Source organism: Oncorhynchus clarkii, chromosome 7, assembly GCF_045791955.1.
Source record: "Oncorhynchus clarkii lewisi isolate Uvic-CL-2024 chromosome 7, UVic_Ocla_1.0, whole genome shotgun sequence".
NCBI classification, from domain to species: Eukaryota; Metazoa; Chordata; class Actinopteri; order Salmoniformes; family Salmonidae; genus Oncorhynchus; species Oncorhynchus clarkii.
The window spans coordinates 57,537,153-57,563,482 of NC_092153.1; the positions used below are offsets into that span (position 1 = coordinate 57,537,153).

Sequence of the window (26,330 nt, forward strand, 5' to 3'; positions counted from 1 at the left end):
CCGTGAGCTTATGTGTGTGCCTGCGTGTGGGGTGGATATATTTGCACATGATGCAGAAACAGTGGATGATGTTGAGTAATTTACAGTTCTGGTGCCAGTTTAGCCTCAGGGACAGTGCTAGCAGCAGCAGCAGCCAACTCTACCACCTCCACACCCGCAGAGTTTTGCCCAAACCCAGACTACACCCACAGCCTACCCGTGTGATCCAAACCCACACACATCAGGACTTTACGTAAAACTCAGCCCAAGTCTTCTCCCACATAGAGAGTTTTAGGACAGACATACTCACAGTACTGCACATATACTACACTCTAGCCTGTTTAGGAGACTACAACAAGTCACAGTGAAATGCTGTGAGAGAGTGGATGCAGTTTTGACTAAGCAGTTGCACTATTGTAAAACCAAATGTTGAAGATGGCAATCAATCATCATCACCCATTGGTATAAATGTTTCATGATGTGTGTACAATAGTAAGATCATTCAATGTTACACAGGAGATGACCAAGAATCTGTGAAACCAAACGAGGACACTTGTGCATAATAACTAAGACTGCTGCGTCCACAGTGCAGTGTGTATGTAGCTACCTGGTCGACGTCACATTGCCACGGTCTACAAAGCAAGCGAGCAGTAAGGCTACTTCCTCGATCAACGGAATCACAGAACGAGCAACGGGAAGGAAGACAAGAAAAATAAAAGTCACAGAACAATAAATAATCCCTACATTTGCAAGACGAGGTAAGTCAAGGGGGAAATACTTTCGGTCATTTGAACAATTGAGAAAGACGCATATACGTTCGTAACTTTGCTGTTGTTACGTTTTGCAATGTAGTTTAATACCTTTTTTAGGTTGATAATTTAAATAGGCTTTATTGAAGAAAACATTAGGCTACATACAGTGCACTGGAAACTTTACGAAAGCTTGCGGAAAGCTTGCGTGAATACTAGGTAGGTAGTATTTCCGTAACCCCAGAAAATGAAGAAAACGTTGTCATATTATATATTGATATTGGCGTGCACTGACATCCGCTACATTCCGGGTAAAAAAAAAATGTACAGTACAATTTCATGTGCAAGGGGCAAATGAATTATTCAAATAGAAACTTGGCATTTTCGAATACTGGGGGAAAACGTGGTTGGTTTTCATACTTTTGACTAATTGTGTATTTCTCAACACCATTTATTTAACTAGGCAAGTCAGTTAAGATCAATTCTTATTTACAATGACGGCCTACCCCGGCCGACGCTGGGTAAATTGTGCGCCGCCCTATGTGACTCCCAATCACGGCCGGTTGTCGAACCAGGGCCTGTAGTGACGCGAGCACTGAGATGCAGTGACCACTGCCTGAGACCACTGCCCCACTCGGGAGCCCCACCATTAGGCTATATCTCACAAGACTATTTTCAATATTAGGAGAAATACCAAGGTCTTGGGTTGAAATGGGGAACCTTTGTATCCTCCTATCTTATTTCAACATAGAGTTAGTTACAAGCCATTAAACACACCACTTGTGACAAACAGCCACATCCAGGGTTGGTTGTCACACAGTATGGGCAAAGATTTTTATATCTAACCCAAGATAGACCACAGCCTGTCGTTTCCAATGGAGCAAATGAATCATAGTGGGCAGCACAAGTAAGGAGGTGGGCAGAGCCAAGTATACCCGAGCCAACAAGGTGAAAAATGTGTTGAAGTGCCCTTGAGCAAGGCAGTTAACCCTAATATGCTCTATACTACTATGGCTGACACTGTAAAATAACACTTTTCACTTCACCTATCCGGTGTATAGTATTTCTATCTAACATAATAAAAATAAATAAGTAAAAATGTATTAAACATAGTTGAATATTTGCTTTGACATTGTAGTTCTTACTCCACTCAAATTGTCATATCAACACTTAATAAAATCAACAGTAACCATCAGATATTTGGATGAATATATATATATATATATATATATATATATATATGTGTGTGTGTGTGTGTGTGTGTGTGTGTGTGTGTGTGTGTGTGTGTGTGTGTGTGTGAGAATGTTGCTGATTCTCAGTCGGAGTCACATGACTCACAGTTTTGACTAAATCTGAACCAATCAGAGATGCCTGTGTGTTCACAGGTTTGGACAGCACAGTATACAGTAGAGCATAGTAGAGTACAGTACAGTAAAGTAAATCAAAGTGTAATGAACTCAGTGCAGTACAGTAGAGTAGTGTAGAGTACAGTAAAGTAGAGTATAGTTCAGTACAGTATAGTACAGTAGAGCACAGTAGGATACAGTACAGTAAGGTAAAGTAGAGTACAGCACAGTATATAATGTGCTGTACTCAAGTGTACTGTGGTGTACTATAATTTACTGAATTAAACTAAACTGTACTCTATCTTGCTCTACTGTACTGTACTCTACCAAATTAAACTGTTTTACACTGTAGTGTGCTGTGCTGTAGTGTGCTGTCCAAACTTGTGAAACAGATGTATTTTCAACATCTGGAAAATAAGTATTCTAGGCATCTTTTCATCGTCATTTAGCTTACTGGGTACATTGTTACAATGGGGATAGTTGTCAGATTGTAACAAGCAACCCCAACATCAATTTGACAACCATCCTCAACCACCCCAATGCTAATTAAGATGCTAGTTACCACATTGCTTGACCTAGGAACTCACAAAGAGGCTTGAAATAAAGCTATCCCTTTCCTCGTTCCAATAAATATATTTTATGGATACTTCCATCAACTATTTATAAAAGAAATAACAAGCATACAAATGTTTACTTTCAACCATGAAACATTCTATTAACCATCTCACCTCAATGTTTTGTGATCCTGTCCTGAATTGACCACATGAAGGACCTCTTCTATAGAGGACACACATGTTTATGTTGAAATGATTACACAGTAATAATAAGCAGTGACAATCAATCCATGAGACAACCAACCGTGGTCTTCCCTTCTTCAAATTATTCTCAACTGTAAACGCATGGGTCTTATTGTGAGCAGACTGTCAACACATTTAAATAAATAAAGCCAGACCTTACTCAGTTATGAGACAATGAGAGAAAACATTATTTTTCATTTGTAATACCTTGCTTTCAAAGCACTCTGGGGTTTCTCAAGATCATGACATTCTGTGGGTTCATTGTGACATGCATGATGCAAGGCATTGCCATTGATGTAGAAGCAGTTTTAAAGACTTCCACTTATCCACACTGTTCAGTTTATTTCCCAATTACTGGACATGTCATGACCACTTCTGCATGTTTGTTGTTCACTAATAACTAGGTTGAAAACAAAGGTAGTTTCTATACATTTACTGTCAAACTTTTATATGCAACTTTACTTGCGAAAAGAAGCCCCTTTTTAAGTTGCATTTCATTTGATGAGTCAACACTGTGTCTTATCATAATGCCAACTGAATTTTGTGAACCACATCCACATTTGACAAACAGCGCACAGATGAAGCAAGAACAAGACATGATTTCTGTACACCCACCCGTTAACCAACTTGTACTGATCTGATGATGTTGTGTGTGTGTGTGTGTGTGTGTGTGTGTGTGTGTGTGTGTGTGTGTGTGTGTGTGTGTGTGTGTGTGTGTGTGTGTGTGTGTGTGTGTGCGTGCGTGCGTGCGTGCGTGCGTGCGTGTGTGCGTGCGTGCATGTGTGTGTGGAAGTGTGTACAAGTTTGTACAAGTGTGTACAAGGTACATGGAGTAAAGATATCATTTAACTTCCTATTCCATTGTGTCCCACTATAAATACTGGACTGTGCATTGTGCTGCGTCCTCCATCACAGGGTGGTCATCTTTATCCATATGCTACCAGGCTTTTTTTCTGGATTAAAAAGGGGTTTAGGTGGTGAGCGTGACAAGGGGCGTGGCAATGGGCCTGCATTTTAGAGAACATTTTAGAGGCCCCCATCTTGGTGGTGTTTTTTGTTGTTGCATTTTTAGCACTTTTAAGCCAATTACAGTGTTTGTAATTGCACAGCTCAACGATCAGAAGATCATGCCTACACTGTAACATCGTTCAGCTCACTAGTTGCCATGGCTTCGGCTGTGACTGCATTGGACCTGTGTCATAGAGTAACAGCTGAATAATGATCACTTTGAATGGCCCATTACATTTAAGTTATGAGTCTGTGTTAGAAATCTTGTAGTCATTACCGCTCTCTCTCCCTTCATCCCACTCTCCCTTCATCTCCCTCTCTCTGTTAGATCATAAGTATTTGTTCTTGCCCGTTGGTTTGGTAACAAACTTCAACCCTAAATTGCACTATATGTAGTACAGTACACTACTGGCTCTAATCTCTCATGGACAAACTACGTAAACATAAATGGTACCGTAGATATGTCATGATACAGCGGGATGCGTGAGATAACAAGCAGCATTAGTTCCGGTGTTTTTTTTATCACTGGTTATTTGGACAAATCACAATTTCGCAGGTGTTAGCATCCTTCGAATTTCAGGAGGGAATATATGGCCCATAGATTTTACGTAACTTGCAAGAGAGTGGAGCTTTTCGTTCCGGTTCCGATCCTCGTTCTATCTCTTCTCTCAATTTTGTTATTTTAACAACCAGGTAACCCAATAGAAAAAAAAGTACGATACATACAAATTGCCCTTTGAATGTAGTATGCTACAGTACTGTAAATGACAGGACATTACACTGTTTTCACATTAGGCAATACACTTGCACTACCCGTTAAAATGGACTAAACATCACATTTCCATAATGTCTATACCATGTGTGATCATTTGCATCAAACTTGAGCATTTGGCCATAGGTTCCCATCGAAATCGCAGTGAATATCCTCATTGTTCATGCACCTGGGAAAAAACCTTTTGGCATGGCGAATCCAAGCCTGATTTAGGTCTGGACTGAAATCATTGCATGCCTCATCCATGGCCTGAAGGAGGGTGGTATGCTCATGGGGATGACAAGCAAACATCTTCCACTGGGGTCACATACCAACATGTGTGGACTGTTGTCACTTTGGATTAAAGTATCTGCTACATAAATAGCATATATTATAGTATTACAGCACTGTTTTGGCCAACGCAATTTTAGTAAAGCAGTATGAACCTCCCCCTTTCTTGTTTTGGACATTCTGGATTATTTGCGTATTGGTATTGTATTGATATTGTATAACTGCACTGTAAGGGCCAGAAACACAAGCATTTCGCTGCGCCTGCTGTAACATCTGCTTATCTGTAGTTATCTGTAGACAAACCAGTTTACATGGCAAATCTAAATGTTTACCAAATGTTTAAGTGATCATCCATTAAGAGCAGTCGGATTAAGTAATAGTAAAATATATTTTAACAAAAGAGAAGATAATCATGTCAAAAGTAATGTGAGCATTGCAATGTGAAAGGCAACTACTTTATATGAACATGTAGATGAAACACTGATAAGGTGTTTATAGACTATTTTCTACTGTATTATTGACTGTGTGTTTGTTTATTCCATGTGTATCTGTGTTGTTGTTTGTGTTGCACTGCTTTGCTTTATCTTGGCCAGGTCGCAGTTGTAAATGAGAACTTGTTCTCAACTAGCCTACCTGGTTAAATAAAGGTGAAATATATATATATATATAGGTTTGTAGGTTTGGTGAAAAAGTGACTATATGATTTTGTGTGGTGTACTTAGTCAATTCAAAATGTGCTTAGAGTTGTGAAACAACTGCCTTTTTGATTATCTATTTTGAGTTGTACTAAGAGTTGTGAAAATTGACCAAATACTTGTGAAAATTGTACCGAAGCGATTAAAAAAACTGTAAGAATCCCTTCCATAGTTTGACAGATCACAGACACGCAGTGTAAAGAGCTCTCTGACAGAGAGTGGGCTCTATTTTCGTGTCAAACGCACGTTAGTTAAAATTTCGTCATGTAAAAACTGGTGCACTGGCATTTTCCAGCTCTAACGCCAGGTTCGGCAATTTACCTGTCTAACACCAGCACGCTTGCACTCAGATGGGAGAGGTGGAAATATTATAGGCGTGTCCTTAAAAACATGACCCAAAGTGCTGACTTCAGGCAGTGCTGATAGGGATATTTAAGACCAACCAAAAGCTGGTTTTAGCGCTAACACAGTTGGTTAAGGCATTCCTTTTGACAGCGGAAACTCAGACTATCCAGCAATGACGCATACTGCCCATATGCACATGGAACAAAAGTAGCCCAATGTACTTTTGGTACCTGTATTTAGAAATATAAAAACTCGTATTTTTTCCCATTTTATTTATATTTGATTAAAAACCAAATATAGCCTCCCCTCCTCTCAATTAAGGCTTTTTTTGTCTGCCCAATGCAAAGTAGTCAAGACTGCCAATAAAGGGCTTGGCTCCTGAAACCGCTTGAAAATAAATCTTAATCACCAAAGCTTTATTATAATATCAAGTTTGAGAGGAGTAAAACAGTGAGCTGACATTCCCTTTTTATGCATTGTAGAGAGGCCCACAGTATTTGAGCCTCGCAGGTCCCGTTTTGGACGTGCGTAAAACCCTGATGTAGTCTACGTTTCCATGCCCAACATGAAACGAGAGATGATAACCTTGGTGAATACTGGTGAACCTCCTATTTAGAAGTCATATGTAACCAGTAAAAACAGCTTGTTTTCCGTTTCATATGTTCAAAACCCAAGCCCTCCCATAGGCCTGCTATAACGAAGGCTGGTTCAACAGCAATGCCTGTCTTTAAAAAAAAAACATGGATATATTATGATATCATTACATTTTACATGTATTTATTGTTGTTTAAAAAAAATGGTGGCTTGTTTTTCGTTACATTTTATTACAGCCAAACTTCTTAGAAGGATTCACCTTCCTCGCACGCTCGCAACTTCTGGAGATGTGTGAATGCGATCTGATCTGTAAAATGGTTCCGATTATGTTCATAAAACATAGGCCTATTGGGAGCAGTATAACGCTGCGTGGATATTCTCCCTTTCTATTTATATTAGATCTTTGTCCAGCAACTGTGAAAAGTTTGGATGTACGTAAACCCTCCATTGTATGCGTTGTTTTAATATTATATGCCCATGGGGAGAAATGATGGTGCCTGTAAGTGTGGCATAGCCGATTTAAAACAAGTTGTTTCGTTTTGATTACAATTATTCGTTATCTTCTTAGGCTTTATCAATCATTCATTTAATATTGCTTATTGACAACGTTAGGCATGTCCATGCTCAGCCATAATGCAATGTACAGTAATCCTAGCCCCTATATCAGTGCTAATTCTATGTATATATTTTCACATAAAAACCAAGCAATTACTTAACGTGTTTGGAAAAGGTAGGTCTACATTTTGTATTTTTTTTTCTGTAAACCATTTAACAAACTATAGCGAACTAACATTGGAATTTGAGTTGATTATACGCAATACATAAAAGACTGTAAATACACAAATTGAAGCAACCACATATTTTGCCTTTGAATACGCTCTGATTGGCCAGTGAGGGCCAAGCCTCGACACACCCAGCTCTTTCGAGCCAATGCCATCAAGTGCGCCAATAATTGTGATAGTGAAAAAAGCAAAACTATTCCTGACACACCCCTGAACATATACGCTACTGCCTGTGGTTGATTTACCAAATAGAGCCCAGTGGTGTGTGATGTTATTGTCTGAGGTGCTATCAGTCAGCTGTCTGTGAGTCATAAGGGGAAGATGTGTGGATGCATGTCTGAGAGAGAGAGAGAGAGAGAGAGAGAGAGAGAGAGAGAGAGAGCGAGAGAGAGAGAGAAAACGGAAGGGATTATGAGCTCACAGCACATTGATAAGCTCTACATAAATAATTGCTACCACATATACTGTACAGAGAGAGAACTAACTGGTGGACAAGGTTAGTTAACAATGGCTCTTGAACATAGGAAGAGAAAGAGTCCCTTGTCCTTGTCAACCCAGGCTCTGATCTGATAGGTAATCAATATCAATCTCTGTGATTCCCTGGTAACACACGCACAGGCATGCACGCAGTCACACAAACACAGGCACGCACACACAGAGTTTATTATTGATCAACACCTGAAAGCAGCACAGCTCAAGGCTTGAACAAACACATGGACACCTTCTTTAGTACTGCATGACATTCCTGTTTCTCTTCCACCTCTTTTCTGTCCTCTTAACGTTTTCTTTTTTTTTCTGTCCTTGTTTCTGCCTCCATTTCCTTGTCTCCTAACTTATTGTTGATGTGTATGGGTGGTGGTGTAGAGCTGGTGAACAGAAACACAGGACTTTGGACATATTGAGACCTGCTCCCTCCCAGGAATGCAGGGAAATACCTTCACTCCCAGAGCTACACTCAGAGAGGATCAGTCTTGTACAGCTAACCTTGTGGGGACACACAATTCAGTCCCATTCAAAATCCTATTTTCCCTAACCCTAACCCTAACCATAGCTCCTTACCCTAACCCTAAAACCAACCCTAGCTCCTAACCCTTATCATAATTCTAACCCTAACACTAATTCTAACCGTAACCCTAAACCAAGTAGCATTTGACCTCGTGGCAACCAACAAAATGTCCCCAAGTTAGTCAAAAATGTGTTTGTTTACTATTCTTGTGGGGACCTCTGGTCCTCACAAGAATAGTTAAACATGTCAACACACACACACACACACACACACACACACACACACACACACACATGCACATGCACATTCTTCAACACCTGCTACTATAATTTCACACCATACATACGTTCTCACGGACAAAATGATCAAAGCAGCTGTCATTGACAGAAGTGCTTTGCCTTTCTGTGCTCCTACTGTAGCCTACGAGTGTGTTGCTTTGAATTAGGATTCTCCTAATGTGATATTGAACCCTTAGTTTAAGTTTAACCGGTAGTTCACAGTGTCATTAAAGTCAAAGTCTACTTGTTGCAGTATGTGAGAAGGGCATTGTTTCTCAGATTTGAATCATTATTTAGTTCAGTGATGGATCTCAAGCCTATTTCACAGAGACAGTTTCTGTTTGTTTAAGTGACTCATAGAATCTCTTTCTTTCTCTCACACACACACATCTCTCTCACTCTCACACACACGCACGCACGCAAACACACAATCTCTTTCTGTCATATGACTCGATTAGGGGACTGATATCTAATCTCTTCTCCCTTTCTCTCTGTCTCTCCTCATTTCCCTCTACCTTATCCATTTTGCTTGTCTTCTTGAGTGGATACATATCACACTTTAGGCTTTGCTTATACTTTTACAATGATCAAACAATGAATGAAACAAATATTCATATTAGTAGCATGTGACTGGTGATGCAGGGTGTGTGTATGTGTATGTATAGCTCTCATCACCATTGGTGATGTTCAGATGCCACATCTTAATTTGATCATCCCGTTGTTGCAGGAAAATTTTTAAGAGGTGTATTCAAGGTTTAAAAAGGCTTCTAAAGTTTGTAATTTCCACTTAAAAATGTCAGACTTGATTTGCCCTAATTAAAAATGTACCAACCCCTACAAAAAATGTCCAGTAATTATAATCCACATAACAATTGACATTTCCTGTTGCTGCAGGATTATTTTCCTGCTGTAGAAAACTGTCTCAAATTAAGATCCTACATCTGTAACTGAATCACGTCTGTCATGTACGTATGAACAGAAGGCTGAGTGATGGACTGTTTCTAGAAATATGTTGCTGTGGTTACATTCTGCTTGGCCATGTCTTTGAACAGGTGGCCCAGTGACGCGTCACCATGGAACCCTTCTTGCGGATCGCCTTCAACTCTTACGATCTGGGTGTTCTGTCCCCCTTGGCCCCTTCTGATACCCCCTTCTGTGCCATCAAGATGAAGGAGGCCCTCACCACCGGTGAGAATCTGACTATTACTATAGTTACTAGTGTGTTATAGTAGAAATATATTAGTCCCATTGTCCCACACAGTCACATTGTAACCCTGTCATTAAATACTTTATACTGTATGTCCTATGAAAGTCATACACGAGGACCAGTGTTGTACAGATATGCAGGCTTTTAGATTATTAGACAAGAGTATGAAAGAAATCAATCTCTATCTAACCTCTCTTTCTAACCTCTATCTAATCTCTCTCTCCCTCTCCCTCCCCCTCCTTCCCTCTCTCCCTCCTTCTCTCCAGAGCGTGGTAAGACGCTGGTTCAGAAGAAGCCCACCATATTCCCAGCCTGGAAGGCCAGCTTCGATGCCCACATCTATGAGGGGCGTGTCCTGCAGGTGCTGCTGATGAAGACTGCAGAGGAGCCATTGGCCGAGGTCACAGTGGGCATGTCTGTCCTTGCCGAGCGCTGCAAAAAGGCCAACGGCCACGCTGAATTCTGGGTAAGAGGGACTTTGACTACAGTCTGATTCTCTACTGTCCTGCATGAATTGTGTCTAACTTGCAGATGATTGTGTGTGTGTGTGTGTGGGTTCAGGTTGACCTGCAGCCCTCAGGGAAGGTGATGATGGCAGTGCAGTACTTCTTGGAGGGAGCAACTGATACAGGTGAGACTCAGGAGATGAAGCCCACCTCTACTCTTCTCATCCTCCTCTGTTCCCCACCTATCTGGTCTGTTTGTGATCTATATTTTATATGTCATGTTTGTCACTCTGAAGCTGTCTGTCTGTTCCCTTGGTTCTCATCTGTTCAATGCTCACGTTTGGAGTACAGACGGAGCAAGACGGAACAGAGCAAACTGTTTGTTTGTGTTTGTGGGGACCAAAAGTCCCCACAAGAATAGTAAACAAACACAAATTTGACCAACTGGGGACATTTTGTTGGTCCCCACGAGTGTGTGTGTGTGTGTGTGGGGGTGTCAGCATGGACAGAGAGGACTTGGAGAGATTGGGAGTATATGTCCACTGCATTGAATCATATCTACAGTATCAGCCTCAGAGTCCCTGGTCCCTGTTCCAAAGTCTTTATCTCTATCCTTTTACACAAAGACCCACTCTACTGTGTGTACGTGCTATCTATTCCGCTGTCATCTGTCTCACTCTGACGCACACACACACACACACACACACACACACACACACACACACACACACACACACACACACACACACACACACACACACACACACACACACACACACACACACACACACACACACACCCAGGTTTTGTGTATGAATAGCTGTCTGTTAGTTTTTCAACATAGTTCTCTTACTGGCTCTATAAGGTTTTGCCTGTTTTCTCAAACCAACAGTGGACCAATCACTCCAAATGTTGCCACTACTGTTCCTAACGCTACAGTGATGTTTCTTAACCATAAGGCTGTGCTGTTAGCCTGACTCTCTCCCTGTCACCTATAGAGGGAAAGCCTCCCACAAAGGAGGAGGTAGGGGGTCCCACCATAAACCGCAGACGAGGAGCCATCAAACAGGCCAAGATCCACGAGGTCAAATGTCACGAGTTCATCGCCACCTTTTTCAGACAGCCCACCTTCTGCTCCGTCTGCAGAGAGTTTGTCTGGTAAGTTATCAATGTTGTCCAGCCGCCTGTCCTCATGGCTCTTTACTCCTAGCTCTACTTTCTGTTAGCTTCATGCTAACAGAAGTCATTCCCTATTTACAAGTTTTATTATCAGTTCCATTCATCCAATTTAAGTGGCAACGTCTTGGTCGGTCTACTTTATACTGAGAGACTGAGTGGAGGGATAAGATAAGGCAATGTCTTAGTATGGCCTATGATCTCCCCCTATCTATCTAACTTTAGGGGTTGTGTTTCCGGGAGTGGGTCAGAAGTCTTGCATTGTCTGGAAATACCAACACAAGACTTATCAACATTTAGCAATGTATTTGCAAAATCAGCACAGCTTCCACTACTAGTCCTGTATTATTAAACTGGAGTTGTGTTGTAGTAGAATAGGTTGTGTCTCTGGAGATGGTGGATGAGTATCTGTGTGCTGCTGTATAAACGGTGCTCACCTGTCATCTATATAGTCCATTCTCACTGTGTCTCCATTCATCATCACTGGCCCTCCACAATCTCTCACTCTTATACCTTTGTATTCTACAGGGGGCTCAACAAGCAAGGGTACAAGTGCAGACGTAAGTGTACAATAATGTGGACAACCTACTGCTATACAACCACATACACATAACATCATAGATACACATCTATAAACCCTGTAGTTATAAACACTACCTCAATGCAGAGCAGATTGTACAGCCCTACCAGTGACTTCGATATCTGCCTGTATGAATGGTGCTCACCTGTCATCAATGTACTCCATATCTCTTCTCTCCCAGAATGCAATGCAGCTATTCACAAGAAATGCATCGACAAGATCATCGGCAGGTGTACGGGCACGGCAGCCAACAGCCGGGACACTGTGGTACGTTGGGACTACTAATTAAGTAATTCATTAGATTATTTATTAATTTACTTATTTGTGTCAATCCAATGTGGAGTTTACTCCCTATGAGTTTTCCGTTCCATTGACTAAACTGGTCAGGAGGTTTTCCTCCATTAATAATGTGAACAATAGCTGTGATGCCATTAGCTGTCAAGGTGTCATAGGGTCAGAGTCCAAACTGGCAAGCATCAATCAGACATGTAACCTCGACCAAGGATGAGGTCCCCTCACATCCCCATCAATATTCATCAATAGAAAGGGCCAAAGAGCACATGTAACTGAGCTTAGAGGTTACATTCAAACAGGACGGAATTACCTTCACTCATACGTGAGGGTTGGTGAGAAGGGGTGTGTTCTGAGTTAGAAAGGGGCGTATATAAGGCCCTCTCTAGACTAGAGAGAGAGTAGGAGAGGAGACCAAGAGAAAGTGTGCCTGTCTATGACAGTCTACAGGACCCCACTGAAACTACTACAGACAGGACCTAGGCTCAGGAAGAATAACACCATGGCACGCAAAACAAAAGAAGATGGGGAGAGAACAAGGAAGGAAGGAGAGAGAGAGAGAGATGCGCGGGCCATGAGGTACCCTCCCAGGCGGGTGTTTTTCCCCCCTGGTACCGATGGATCTGGGTGTTGATGAGTTGTGTGTGTGTCCATCACAGTTCCAGAAGGAGCGCTTTAAGATCGACATGCCACACCGCTTCAAGAACCACAACTACATGAGTCCCACCTTCTGTGACCACTGTGGCAGTCTGCTGTGGGGCCTGGTCAGGCAGGGCCTCAAGTGTGAAGGTAAGGAGCCGCGTGTGTGTGTGTTGTGTCTGCATTGTCATTGTATTTAACTATATACTGTAACTCTTCTATGCTCTTGTAGATTGTGCCATGAATGTGCATCATAAGTGTCAGGATAAAGTGGCCAACCTTTGTGGAATCAACCAGAAACTACTGGCTGAAGCACTTACACAAGTCAGCCAGGTGAGTGAGGGAGCTGATTGTGTGCATGTGCAAGCGTGCAGGCATGTGTGTGAATGTGTGTTCTTGCAAGTGCATGTGTGGGTGTATGTGCGTTGACATATGTTACTGAATGCGTGTGACACCTGACCCAGATCTACTGTATCTGTATGGCTATGGGAACCTGAGCTTCTTGTCCTGGGCCCAGTTTTTTTTAAGTTCTGGATTTCGGCTATCGGGTAGGATAAAATGCATCGAAAAATAATTAATAGGACGGGAGTCCCAATTGAAGTCAATGATTTGTCTGTTCTATTCATTCTATTTCTATGCATTTTATCCTATCCGATGGGTGAAATCCAGATAGATAACTTCTGAAAAACTGGGCCCTGGTATGTTTATGGACAGGAAGACTTTTTGGGGTGCTGAGTCTTCCATCAACCCTAATGCTCCTTATCATGGCCCTGTCTAGCCAATAGCAATTAACTACCTTCCCCTGGACACTATGTTTATATATTATGTTATGACTAAGGTCTGACTGAATAAGCTGCTATGTCATTCTTAAGTCAGCATTATGTAGGCCGTATAACAATGGGGTCAAGTGAAATGCTGTATGTGTCACACCCTGGTCAAAGTATTTTGTGTTTATCTTTATTTATTTGGTCAGGCCAGGGTGTGGCATGGGTTTTTGTATGTGGTGTGTATGTATGGGGATTGTAGCTAGTGGGGTGTTCTAGTTAAGTCTATGGCTGTCTGAAGTGGTTCTCAATCAGAGGCAGGTGTTTATCGTTGTCTCTGATTGGGAACCATATTTAGGCAGCCATATTCTTTGAGTTTGTCGTGGGTGATTGTCCTTAGTGTTAGTTTGCACCAGTTTAGGCTGTTTCGGTTTTCATTACGTTTATTATTTTGTCGTGTTTGTATTTTGATTCGTGTTTTACGTTTGTTTAATAAACATGGATCGCAATCTACACGCCGCATTTTGGTCCGACTCTCCTTCGCATCAAGAAAACCGTTACAGAATCACCCACCACAAAGGGACCAAGCAGCGTGTCAACAGGCAAGAACAGCCCAAAGTGGAGTACAGTATGGACTATACTTCTTGGGAGGAGATAGACAGGTGGGCGGTCGACCCAGGGAGAGTGCCGGAGCCCGCCTGGGATTCGATGGAGCAGTGCGCGGAAGGATATAGGAGAATGGAGTTTGCGAAGCAAGCAAGGCGGCGCGGACGGAGGCCCCATAGTCAGCCCCAAAAATTTCTTGGGGGGGGGCTCAGGGAGAGTGTGGCAGAGTCAGGAGCCAGACCTGAGCCAACTCTCCCTGTTTATCGTGAGGAGCCAAGGAGGAGACCAGAGCCGATGTTGGAGGTGAGCGAAACAGAGACTGTGAAGGAGTTAATGGGGAAATTGGAGGTGAGCGAAACAGAGACTGTGAAGGAGTTAATGGGGAAATTGGAGGAGAGAGAAATGAGGGAGTTGCTGTGTTGGTGTTTTAAACATGGAATTCGCCCGACGGAGCGTGTCGGGGATTTGATGGCACCTGGGTCAGCGCTCCATACTCGTCCTGAGGTGCGTGTTAGTCTGCTGGTGAAGATGGTGCCAGTCTCACGTACCAGGCCTCCTGTGCACCTCCCTAGCCTTGCACGTCCTGTGCCAGCACCGCTCTCAAGATCTCCAGTACGCCTTCACGGTCTAACCCATCCTGTGCCACCTCCACACCCCAGCCCTCCGGTAGCAGCTCCCCGCACCAGGCTTCCTGTGCGTGTCCTCGGCCCAGTACCACCAGTGCCAGCACCACGCATCAGGCCTACAGTGCGCCTCGCCTGTCCAGCGCTGTCGGAGCCCTCCTCCTCTCCAGCGCTGTCGGAGTCTCCCGCCTGTTTAGCGCTGTTAGAGCCTTCCTTCTCTACAGCGCTGCCGGAGTCTCCCGCCTGTTCAGAACTGCCAGTTAGCATAGAGCTGCCAGTTAGCATAGAGCTGCCAGTTAGCATAGAGCTGCCAGTTAGCATAGAGCTGCCAGTTAGCATAGAGCTGCCAGTCTGCATAGAGCTGCCAGTTAGCATAGAGCTGCCAGTCTGCAAGGAGCTGCCAGTCTGCAAGGAGCTGCCAGTCTGCAAGGAGCCGCCAGAGCTGCCTGTCTGCAGGATGCCGCCAAAGCTGCCAGTCTGCAAGGAGCCGCCAGAGCTGCCAGTCTGCAAGGAGCCGCCAGAGCTGCCAGTCTGCAAGGAGCCGCCAGAGCTGCCAGTCTGCAAGGAGCCGCCAGAGCTGCCAGTCTGCAAGGAGCCGCCAGAGCCGCCAGTTAGCATGGAGCAGCCAGGGCCGCCAGTCAGCATGGAGCAGCCAGGGCCGCCAGTCAGCATGGAGCAGCCAGGGCCGCCAGTCAGCATGGAGCAGCCAGGGCCGCCAGTCAGCATGGAGCAGCCAGTCAGCATGGAGCAGCCAGAGCAGCCAGTCAGCATGGAGCAGCCAGATCTGCCAGTCAGCATGGAGCAGCCAGTCAGCATGGAGCAGCCAGAGCTGCCAGTCAGCATGGAGCATCCAGTCAGCATGGAGCAGCCAGAGCTGCCAGTCAGCATGGAGCAGCCAGAGCTGTCAGTCAGCATGGAGCAGCCAGTCAGCATGGAGCAGCCAGAGCTGCCAGTCGACCAGACTCTTCCAGATCTGCCAGTCGACCAGACTCTTCCAGATCTGCCAGTCGACCAGACTCTTCCAGATCTGCCAGTCGACCAGACTCTTCCAGATCTGCCAGTCGACCAGACTCTTCCAGATCTGCCAGTCGACCAGACTCTTCCAGATCTGCCAGTCGACCAGACTCTTCCAGATCTGCCAGTCGACCAGGATCTTCCAGATCTGCCAGTCGACCAGGATCTTCCAGATCTGCCAGTCGACCAGGATCTGCCAGTCAGCCAGGATCTGCCGAAACCACCAGCCAGCCAGGATCTGGTAGATTCATCAACCTGCCTGAGCTTCCTCTCACTCCTGAGCTTCCTCTCACTCCTGAGCTTCCCCTCAGTCCCGAGCTGCCTCAGTCCCGAGCTGCCCCTCAGTCCCAATCTGCTCCTCAGTCCAGTGGGGTTCTGGGTGAGGACTACTAGGCCATGGTCGGCGGCGAGGGTGGACTATCCAGGGACGCGAGGAGAAGGGGCTAAGACATTGATTGAGTGGGGTCCACGTCCCGCGCCGGAGCCGCCACCATGGACAGACGCCCACCCGGACCCTCCCTATTGTTTTGAGGTGCGTTCGGGAGTCCGCACCTTAGGGGGGGGGTTCTGTCACACCCTGGTCAAAGTATTTTGTGTTTATCTTTATTTATTTGGTCAGGCCAGGGTGTGGCATGGGTTTTTGTATGTGGTGTGTATGTATGGGGATTGTAGCTAGTGGGGTGTTCTAGTTAAGTCTATGGCTGTCTGAAGTGGTTCTCAATCAGAGGCAGGTGTTTATCGTTGTCTCTGATTGGGAACCATATTTAGGCAGCCATATTCTTTGAGTTTGTCGTGGGTGATTGTCCTTAGTGTTAGTTTGCACCAGTTTAGGCTGTTTCGGTTTTCATTACGTTTATTATTTTGTCGTGTTTGTATTTTGATTCGTGTTTTACGTTTGTTTAATAAACATGGATCGCAATCTACACGCCGCATTTTGGTCCGACTCTCCTTCGCATCAAGAAAACCGTTACAGTATGACTGTTCAACAACAGTATTTTACAGCCCTGTCCCCATACAGGGTAATGCATCTTTGTTTATGGATATCTGTCAAAGGTGACAACGAAGGTCTTATTTGCTTCTCCCTCTCATCACCCTTCTATATACAGTGGGGAGAACAAGTATTTAATACACTGTCGATTTTGAAGGTTTTCCTACTTACAAAGCATGTAGAGGTCTGTCATTTTTTTATCATAGGTACACTTCAACTGTGAGAGACGGAATCTAAAACAAAAATCCAGAAAATCACATTGTATGATTTTTAAGTAATTAATTTGCATTTTATTGCATGACATAAGTATTTGATCACCTACCAACCAGTAAGAATTCCGGCTCTCACAGACCTGTTAGTTTTTCTTTAAGAAGCCCTCCTGTTCTCCACTCATTACCTGTATTAACTGCACCTGTTTGAACTCGTTACCTGTATAAAAGACACCTGTCCACACACTCAATCAAACAGACTCCAACCTCTCCACAATAGCCAAGACCAGAGAGGGTGTAAGGACATCAGGGATACAATTGTAGACCTGCACAAGGCTGGGATGGGCTACAGGACAATAGGCAAGCAGCTTGGTGAGAAGGCAACAACTGTTGTCGCAATTATTAGAAAATGGAAGAAGTTCAAGATGACGGTCAATCACCCTCGGTCTGGGGCTCCATGCAATATCTCACCTCGTGGGGCATCAATGATCATGAGGAAGGTGAGGGATCAGCCCAGAACTACACGGCAGGACCTGGTCAATGACCTGAAGAGAGCTGGGACCACAGTCTCAAAGAAAACCATTAGTCATGGATTAAAATCCTGCAGCGCACGCAAGGTCCCCCTGCTCAAGCCAGCGCATGTCCAGGCCCGTCTGAAGTTTGCCAATGACCATCTGGATGATCCAGAGGAGGAATGGGAGAAGGTCATGTGGTCTGATGAGACAAAAATAGAGCTTTTTGGTCTAAACTCCACTCGCCATGTTTGGAGGATAAAGAAGGATGAGTACAACCCCAAGAACACCATCCCAACCGTGAAGCATGGAGGTGGAAACATCATTCTTTGGGGATGCTTTTCTCCAAAGGGGACAGGACGACTGCACCGTATTGAGGGGAGGATGGATGGGGCCATGTATCGCGAGATCTTGGCCAACAACCTCTTTCCCTCAGTAAGAGTATTGAACATGGGTCGTGGCTGGGTCTTCCAGCATGACAACGACCCAAAACACACAGCCAGGGCAACTAAGGAGTGGCTCCATAAGAAGCATCTCAAGGTCCTGGAGTGTCCTAGCCAGTCTCCAGACCTGAACCCAATAGAACATCTTTGGAGGGAGCTGAAAGTCCGTATTGCCCAGCAACAGCCCCGAAACCTGAAGGATCTGGAGAAGGTCTGTATGCAGGAGTGGGCCAAAATCCCTGCTGCAGTGTGTGCAAACCTGGTCAAGAACTACAGGAAACGTATGATCTCTGTAATTGCAAACAAAGGTTTCTGTACCAAATATTAAGTTCTGCTTTTCTGATGTATCAAATACTTATGTCATGTAATAAAATGCAAATTAATTACTTAAAAATCATACAATGTGATTTTCTGGATTTTTGTTATAGATTCCGTCTCTCACAGTTGAAGTGTACCTATGATAACAATTACAGACCTCTACATGCTTTGTAATTAGGAAACACTGCCGATTTTGCAGGTTATCAAATACTTGTTCTCCCCACTGTATGTATTATCTCTCCCTATATTTTCTGTATGTCTTTCAGAAATCCTCCACTCGGCGCTTGGACCCAACCCTAGCTGACCCAGATATAGGGGTCTATCAGGAAGTCAATAGGAATTCCACTAGTGGTCTGGATGTTAATGGTCAGTCTGTGTTTGATTTTATGAATATACTTGATCTGTTATTTTAAATTCGTTGAAATCAAGTTTGTGTGAATGGTCTGGAGTAAAATATGTTTTTATATATAACGTTAATTATAATGATGATTATGATGACAATTGTGGTGATGACTTTATAAGCTGTGTCTTCCCCAGACGGCCACCCTTATGGCAGGCTGTGGAAGGGCTCCAGCCCGCATCCCCCATCTCGCCTCACCCACCTGACACTCATCAACGTAGACAACTTTGTCTTTCACAAGGTCCTAGGCAAGGGCAGCTTTGGCAAGGTAAGCCTGGTACAGCAGACATTCAGGATTCCAGAGCAGTAAAGCAGTAAAGCTCACCACAGTACAGTTCACATACAATGAAGCAGTAGGGACAACAGACTTTAATATTACCACCAATATAATATTTAATCAGGCTCTCCTCTCTTCTTTCCTTTATTATGTCCCTCCTCTCTTCAACCCCCCCCCCCCCCCCTCCTCTCCCCAGGTCCTGCTGGCAGAGTTGAAAGGTCAGGGGGAGTGGTTTGCGGTGAAGGCCCTGAAGAAAGACGTGGTTCTGATGGATGATGATGTGGAGTGTACCATGGTGGAGAAGAGAGTCCTGGCCCTGGCCTGGGACAACCCCTTCCTCACACACCTCTACTCCACCTTCCAGTCCAAGGTACAGACTGTGGCCCTACACACACTCCTTGGTCCTCTTACTGTGTGCCATTCTGGTTATTATAGCAACATATAGCAGCAATATTTTTTCTGATTAACATTACTAATAACAATAAGTGTCTACAAAAGCTGTCTCCAATAAGAAGTGATGTAAACACAGACTCGCTATCATAGCTCATTACACTACTACTGTGCTAGGTAGCTTTACAGTATGTGTTATGATGCCTGACTTTGACCGTGTTGTTCACAGGAACACCTGTTCTTTGTCATGGAATATCTGAATGGAGGAGACCTGATGTTCCATATTCAGGAGAAGGGACGCTTTGACCTCTACAGAGCAACGTGAGTTTCCCCAGTCACACAGACAGAGATAAACACACACCCCTAATGTCACTATTACTCACTCATAGAGACATACAGACACTCACCACCAATACTTTGATGGAAACCAGACAGCTATAAAGCAACGACGGTGTTTACACAGTGTGAGACTGTAGCTGTGTGTTATGGGGTTATGGGGTTTCCCTGCTACATACAGGGAAATTATGCATTGGTGGATTTTGGGTTGGTCACTGTTCATGGGTAGCTGTTCACCATGCAAAGGAATGTGTGTGTCTCTCTCTGTCAGTGTGACTGTATTTGTTTTTGCAGGAGTCCCACAAGAGAAAGACTATATTCAGAGTGTGGATCTGAAATGGGATGTGGTAAAGTTTTTCAGTCATTAGGTGCCTCTATCCCCTCTATGCTCAGGACAGGTGAGATGACAGGAGACATTCACTTCTACACTGTTGCCAGCTATACCTGATCCAGCATTGGCATCTGCTCCTATTGTCCTCACCCACGCTCCCCAAGGACCGTCTCAGAATGTTCACCTCTCTGCTCTCACTCTATTAATCATTAACTAATTGTGTGTGTGTGTGTGTGTGCGTGTGTTTGTGTGTGCGCGCGCGTGTGTGTGTGTGCAGCACACAAGCTGGCAGTGCAGAATGGAAAGTCTTGTGGGTTTGGTTTCCTGGTTATGTAATGTGTTTCCCAGGGTAGTTTGGTGAACTGTTGAGTTTCAAATGAGTTCCACTATCACATAACAATAAACCTGTATCCACTAACTGACCCTAAGCATCTTAACGCAGTGACACAGAGACACTGGGCCACACCCTAAACACACTTAACACAGTAAAACCCAATACTTACTGAGTTGCCTCTTCACAATTTGGCATACTGTTGTGAGGTTCCCCCAGAATACTACACTGTGTATGTGTGTGTCTACATGCATGTGCGTGTGTGTGTGAGTGTATATGGGTCATTCCACCAATAGAGTGCCTTTTGGGTAGTGTCATTTGGTAAAGAAATTCAATAATTTTAACATTCTGTCATAAAGACCACATGTTCTTCATAAAAACATGTTTTCCCAACTAAAGAGGTTAAATTAAAAAAATACTTTAGTAAGTGCCAAATAAAGTAACAGGGTTGACCCTAACACAGATGTTTTCAACATCAAATCCATTTGTGACAGGGGGAATGGAAGCTTGTTGTGTGCAACACTGAGGGGCAATTCAAAGTTTGGTTCGCGTAACAGGGTTGACCTTAAAATGAGGTACAGAGGTAAATTAATCAGTAATCACATGAAATAAATAATAATCTTCAGAAATGACTGTCAAAACAACAAAATAACTAGGGCTTTACCATGATGGTGGAAACTTGGGGGTCAAGTGGGTTACAATATTCCAAGAAGTCAGAAAAACATGTGAGGGACATGTCTAAATGTGAGGGACATGTCTAAATGTTTTAAAATTCAATATTGGTGCACTATTTCTACTTAAAATATCAAGCGATCTGTTCGCTGAACAAACTACCCATATGATGGTGTGTGTGTAGCCGGTTGATACCAGGACATCTTAGATACGGCTGACGCGTGTGACGGTATCTACTTGTGTGTTGAGTGAGAGTCAGAGGAGAAACCTGTCTGGACAAAGCTTACTTCAAGTCAATCATTCAGTCTCTCAATCCCAATCAATCACCAGCGACAAAAGCATACACAGTCTCTCTCCACCTATGTCAAGGCCCAATCAGTTTCCCCATGTCAGAGTTGAAAAGAGAAGCAGGTCAGAGATACTGTAGGCTAATCCTTCAGCTCTGGCTAGGCTGGGGCCACTGGGCCAGGAGCACCTCTCAGGTTTCACCCTACAGTATGAGGCCATTGTTCAGCTCTCCTCTCTGAGCACCACTCTATACAAATGGCCTCTTCAATAATGCAGCTAGCTACACACTGGACTGGAGTCCTCAGCGACAGACAGCAGTGTTCAGGGACTAACTCAATAGGAAAGTAGATAGAGTAGTACTCTGCTGCCAGCCAGCTGGATCTCTAGACTGTGTAGTGATGTTTATCTCTCTTTTTCCTCCCTCCTTTCTTCTCTCCCTCCCTCCAGGTTCTACTCTGCTGAGATCATCTGTGGCCTTCAGTTTCTGCATTCCAAAGGGATCATTTACAGGTAAATAGCAAATGCCATCATCAGCACTCTAATGTACACTCACTAACTTCTTACTCACTCAATCACATTACCATACAGATAAAAGAAAATGGCCAGAGCCCTTCCACCAAGGATTGATATAGTGATAGTATCACGTTATGGGACAGTGAGTATGTGATTATTAGCTGTGCTTTTCTGTACTGTCACAACTCTAGTCACCCTCTCAACCTTTCTACACCACACATTTCTTCCCATCCTGTCTTACCTCCAACTCTCCCTCACTTGTTTTGTCTTTCTGCCCTCAGAGACCTGAAGTTGGACAACGTGATGTTAGATCATAGCGGCCACGTAAAGATAGCAGACTTTGGCATGTGTAAGGAGAACGTGTTTGGAGAGAGCCTAGCCACAACCTTCTGTGGGACTCCTGACTACATCGCTCCAGAGGTATGGAACACAGACATACACTCTCAGAAAAAAGGGTTCCAAAAGGGTTCTTTGGCTGTCTACATAGGATAACCCTTTTTGGTTCCAGGTATAACTATTTTGGGTTCCATGTAGAACCCTCTGTGGAAAGGGTTCTACCTGGAACCAAAAGGGTAATTTAAAGGGTTATCCTATGAGGACAGCCGAAGAACCCTTTTAGGTTCTAGATAGTACCTTTCTTTCTAAGGGTATACTGTTTACATGGCTGCATCTCATGACACCCTATTCCCTATTTAGTACCCTACTTTTGACCAGAGCCAAAGTAGTGCACTCTGAGAGATGGGTTTAGGTGACAACATCACAAAAACGATGCGCACGCTTCAATGGGGCAAAAGTCTGTGTCCATGTGTTGTTGTGATTCTGGATGACGAGATAGCTAGCAACAATGACAAGAAGCTGCCATGTGGGGAATCATAGGTGGCTGTTTTGAGTTTTTTTCACTGATGTCAAGTTTAAGCTAATATGGCAACAATTTTGAAGCTAGCTAACCAACAACTGTTAATGATGTATTTGAGAGACAACAAGTGTTCATTGTGGAAATGTATTTATGTTTTCAATAAAAATTGGAGACTAAGTACAGTTTACATGTTATCAACAATCTAAGCCAACCCTGTCTGTTTTGCCCCCTTAGTTGAGTCTGTTTCTCTCCTCCTTTGTGTGTTTTTATCCCTTGCTCACTGTTTCTCTCCTCCGGTTTTGTTGCTACACCACCAACCTGTCGATAGGGAATAGGGTATTATTTTAGAAGCAATCACTGCAAATATACCTTTGCGAGTGTCTCACTATGATGATGTTACTGACCGTGTCTTTCTATCTGATGACGTCACTTTTAGATACTGCTGGGTCAGAAGTACTCCTTCTCCGTGGACTGGTGGTCATTCGGGGTGCTGCTGTACGAGATGCTGATTGGTCAGTCACCCTTCCATGGTGATGATGAGGACGAGCTTTTTGAGTCTATCCGCATGGACACGCCACACTACCCTCGCTGGATCACCAAGGAGGCCAAGGACCTGATGGAGAAGGTCTGCTCACCCCCATTCCCTCCTCCCATACAGTGTCCTATTCTGCCTCGGAGTCTATTTCTCTCCTCCTTTGTGTGTTTTTATCCCTTACTCTCTGTTTCTCTCCTCCGCCGCTGCAGCTGTTTGAGAGAGACTCAACTCGCAGGCTAGGCATCGTTGATAACATTCGTGTCCACCCCTTCTTCAAGACCATCAGCTGGCCCGCCCTGGAGAGGAGGGAGGTGGAACCCCCCTTCAGACCCAAAGTGGTACGGTCTAGACATGAGGTTTTATAGTGATGATAAAACAGTTGTAATATATAGGCCTACCATAATATAACGCACAGTATTTGGAGTCGTTTCAAAGGGGAGAAGAGGCTGTCACTGACAGCCATTCATGTATCTAAACAAAGATCTACAATAATTTAACTACTGAATGCTCAGTAGAAATTAGGCATAATTTGATTCATCACCGATTGTCTCCATGTATCACTTATCCTCCCTACTGATTGACATCTCTCCTGCCAATAACAGAAAGCCCCCAATGACTGCAGCAACTTCGACCGGGAGTTCCTCAGTGAGAAACCCTGCCTTTCCCATGGTGACAAGAACTTCATGGATTCCATGGACCAATCAGCTTTCGCCGGGTTCTCCTTCATCAACCCAGAGATGGAGCTTCTCCTGGAAAAGTGAGGGAAGGGCCTGTCAACCAATCCCCATGCTCTTAGTTCTCAGTGACATTACTGGGGTCATAGGGGACGCCAGCGATACGTTACTAATGGGTCGTTCCATGAAATGGTTGCCTTTTGGACATGCAAACTTTTAAGAAATTAATTTACAAATATATTTTCTTTCAACATTCGATTGCATTAAATGTGATCAAACTCTCAACTTGAATGAGCTGTTCAATGTTCAGTATTTGTGACTGTAATAGAAGCACAAGCAGTCTCCTACAGAAAAACACATTTTTCCATCTCAGACATAAAAGTCCTATGAACTAAGAGCATTTTATCTTAATTTGTACCACATTGTCAACCCTGTTACAGACACTTATGTAACTGCCTAACTATTATCTAAATGCATGTTTGAGATAAATCCAACATTTTCTCATTGATTAAGTATTCCTTGAACAAATAACTCGCGTATAATATCAAACTGATAAAGTTACCGTTGGGCCTCTAACAGGGTTGACGATAACATTGTTGAGGTTTTAGGTGAAGATCATCCATTACTCCTCATGTGGTGAAGAGCATGGGACCACATGGTGCTCATGAAATTAGGAACTATATTTATGTTCCACACATAATGAAAGTTTAATCAAATAAAAATATTCCTAACATTAATTGAGCGAACAGGGTTAATGTGTTGAGATCGACCACCTCAGTCAAAGATGATAAAACAATTATAAATAGACCAAAAAGAGAGAGAGGACTTCCTTCCCTTTCCACCATGCTTTTCAGAAGACCCAATTGATGTCCACTGCTGTGAATCATTTAAATTGGTGGGAATGGTCCATTATTTAAAAGAGGAAAAATTGTTTGCATAAGGGTTGGCCTTAAAAATGAGGGACAGACGTGAATGCGTCACTAATCACATGAATATAAATAATCATCTTCAGAAATGACTGTCATAGCAGCACAATAACTAGACCTTTACAATGATGGTGAAATGTTGAGATATTTTGGGATTAAGTGGGTTGAAATGTTCCTAGAAGTGACACAGGGTTGATGGAGGAACATGTCAAAATGCAGAATTTTGGCCTTTATTCAGGTAAAAAAAATCTGATTTATTGAATTCTCAATGTGGTTTAAATTATAATGCACTTAATTTACAGGCTTTTAAAATTCAATATTGGTGCATCATTTCTACTTACAATATCAAAGGGATGCAAAAGGCATCCATCTGGTGAAACGACCCTAGGGTCAGGGTCAGTTTGTCAAGGTGTCCTCATTCATGTGATCAAACCCTCAACTTGAGTGAGCTGTTGTATGTTTAGTATTTGTGACTGCAATAGAAGCACAAGCAGTCTTTGGTACTTAGAGAAATTATAGGATTTAAACGTATACAGGAATGGGCCTCTGTTGTAGGTGTTACTGTTTTGTGTGCATGCTAGGGTGTCCAGATGTACACAGGGGGCCTTATATTTTAATGTTGTGACTTGTATTAGGGTTGGAAGGTGTATGTGTGTGCGTGTTTGTGGCTGTGAAAGGAAATGTTTAAAGACCTCATACCAACACCAACCACCTCTCAATCACAACAACCTCTAAATGTGTCACATGTTCTTGAAAGATTAACTTAATCCAAATGTCCAGTTCGTCACTGCACGGGGAGCCTTTGCCTCTATTGTGTGGTCATTTTGACTGTGTGCCATGTAGTGTTAAGAAGACCAAAAGTTCAGACTGAGAAACTAGAGGAATCGCTGCCGTTACATGTAGCCTCATATGGGACAGGGAAAGATTTGGTGTATGATTATTGTGCTTATTGTGTATGATGCTATGTGAAAGTCTTTATTTGAATTGAACTCATTGAGATGCTGTATATAGATCTATATATCTATATGTATATTGTTGTAAAATGTATATTATTGGTGTGCTAAGGATGTGCTTTTTTTTTACTGTCTCCATCTTTTACATCTTAATAAAAAATCATCAACTCCTAGTGACTTCAGTCATTCTACCATATAAAGCACTTTAGATAGCAGGGAGTGACGTTTTATAAACCACGCTATCACTGCACTCAAGAAGAAATGGCATTTGCTTTTTGCAAATTGTGAACAGACACAGAAACGAACACAATTGGCACAAGTAAATGTCCATTCTAAAATCATTTTTTTGTTTTGGTATGCGATGTTGAACGTAACATAGCAGTATTCCCATGAGACTTCCATTTCTTATTT

At 43.4% G+C, this 26,330-nt stretch overlaps 1 protein-coding gene across 1 annotated transcript; it reads left to right on the plus strand.

Moving 5' to 3' along the window:
• The first annotated feature begins 598 nt into the window (after positions 1 to 598).
• On the plus strand, positions 599 to 26,092 carry LOC139413540 (protein kinase C delta type-like). The gene is made up of 18 exons (XM_071161038.1): positions 599 to 737; positions 9,674 to 9,809; positions 10,095 to 10,294; positions 10,390 to 10,459; positions 11,273 to 11,432; positions 11,979 to 12,010; positions 12,212 to 12,297; positions 12,981 to 13,110; positions 13,193 to 13,293; positions 18,704 to 18,803; positions 18,975 to 19,105; positions 19,311 to 19,484; positions 19,734 to 19,825; positions 21,910 to 21,972; positions 22,257 to 22,395; positions 23,268 to 23,456; positions 23,576 to 23,704; positions 23,969 to 26,092. The coding sequence occupies exons 2-18, from the start codon at positions 9,695 to 9,697 to the stop codon at positions 24,125 to 24,127; spliced, it is 2,070 nt and encodes a 689-aa protein (XP_071017139.1). The 5' UTR covers positions 599 to 737; positions 9,674 to 9,694; the 3' UTR covers positions 24,128 to 26,092.
• Positions 26,093 to 26,330: the final 238 nt, after the last annotated feature.

Bases quoted from the DNA above. Each gene is read 5' to 3' on its own strand.
- LOC139413540 (XM_071161038.1), top strand. From the start codon at position 9,695: ATGGAACCCTTCTTGCGGATCGCCTTCAACTCTTACGATCTGGGTGTT. The intron at 11,433-11,978 runs GTAAGTTATCAA...TGTATTCTACAG, and splicing joins GTCTGCAGAGAGTTTGTCTG to GGGGCTCAACAAGCAAGGGT. The intron at 23,705-23,968 runs GTACGGTCTAGA...TGCCAATAACAG, and splicing joins CCCCCTTCAGACCCAAAGTG to AAAGCCCCCAATGACTGCAG.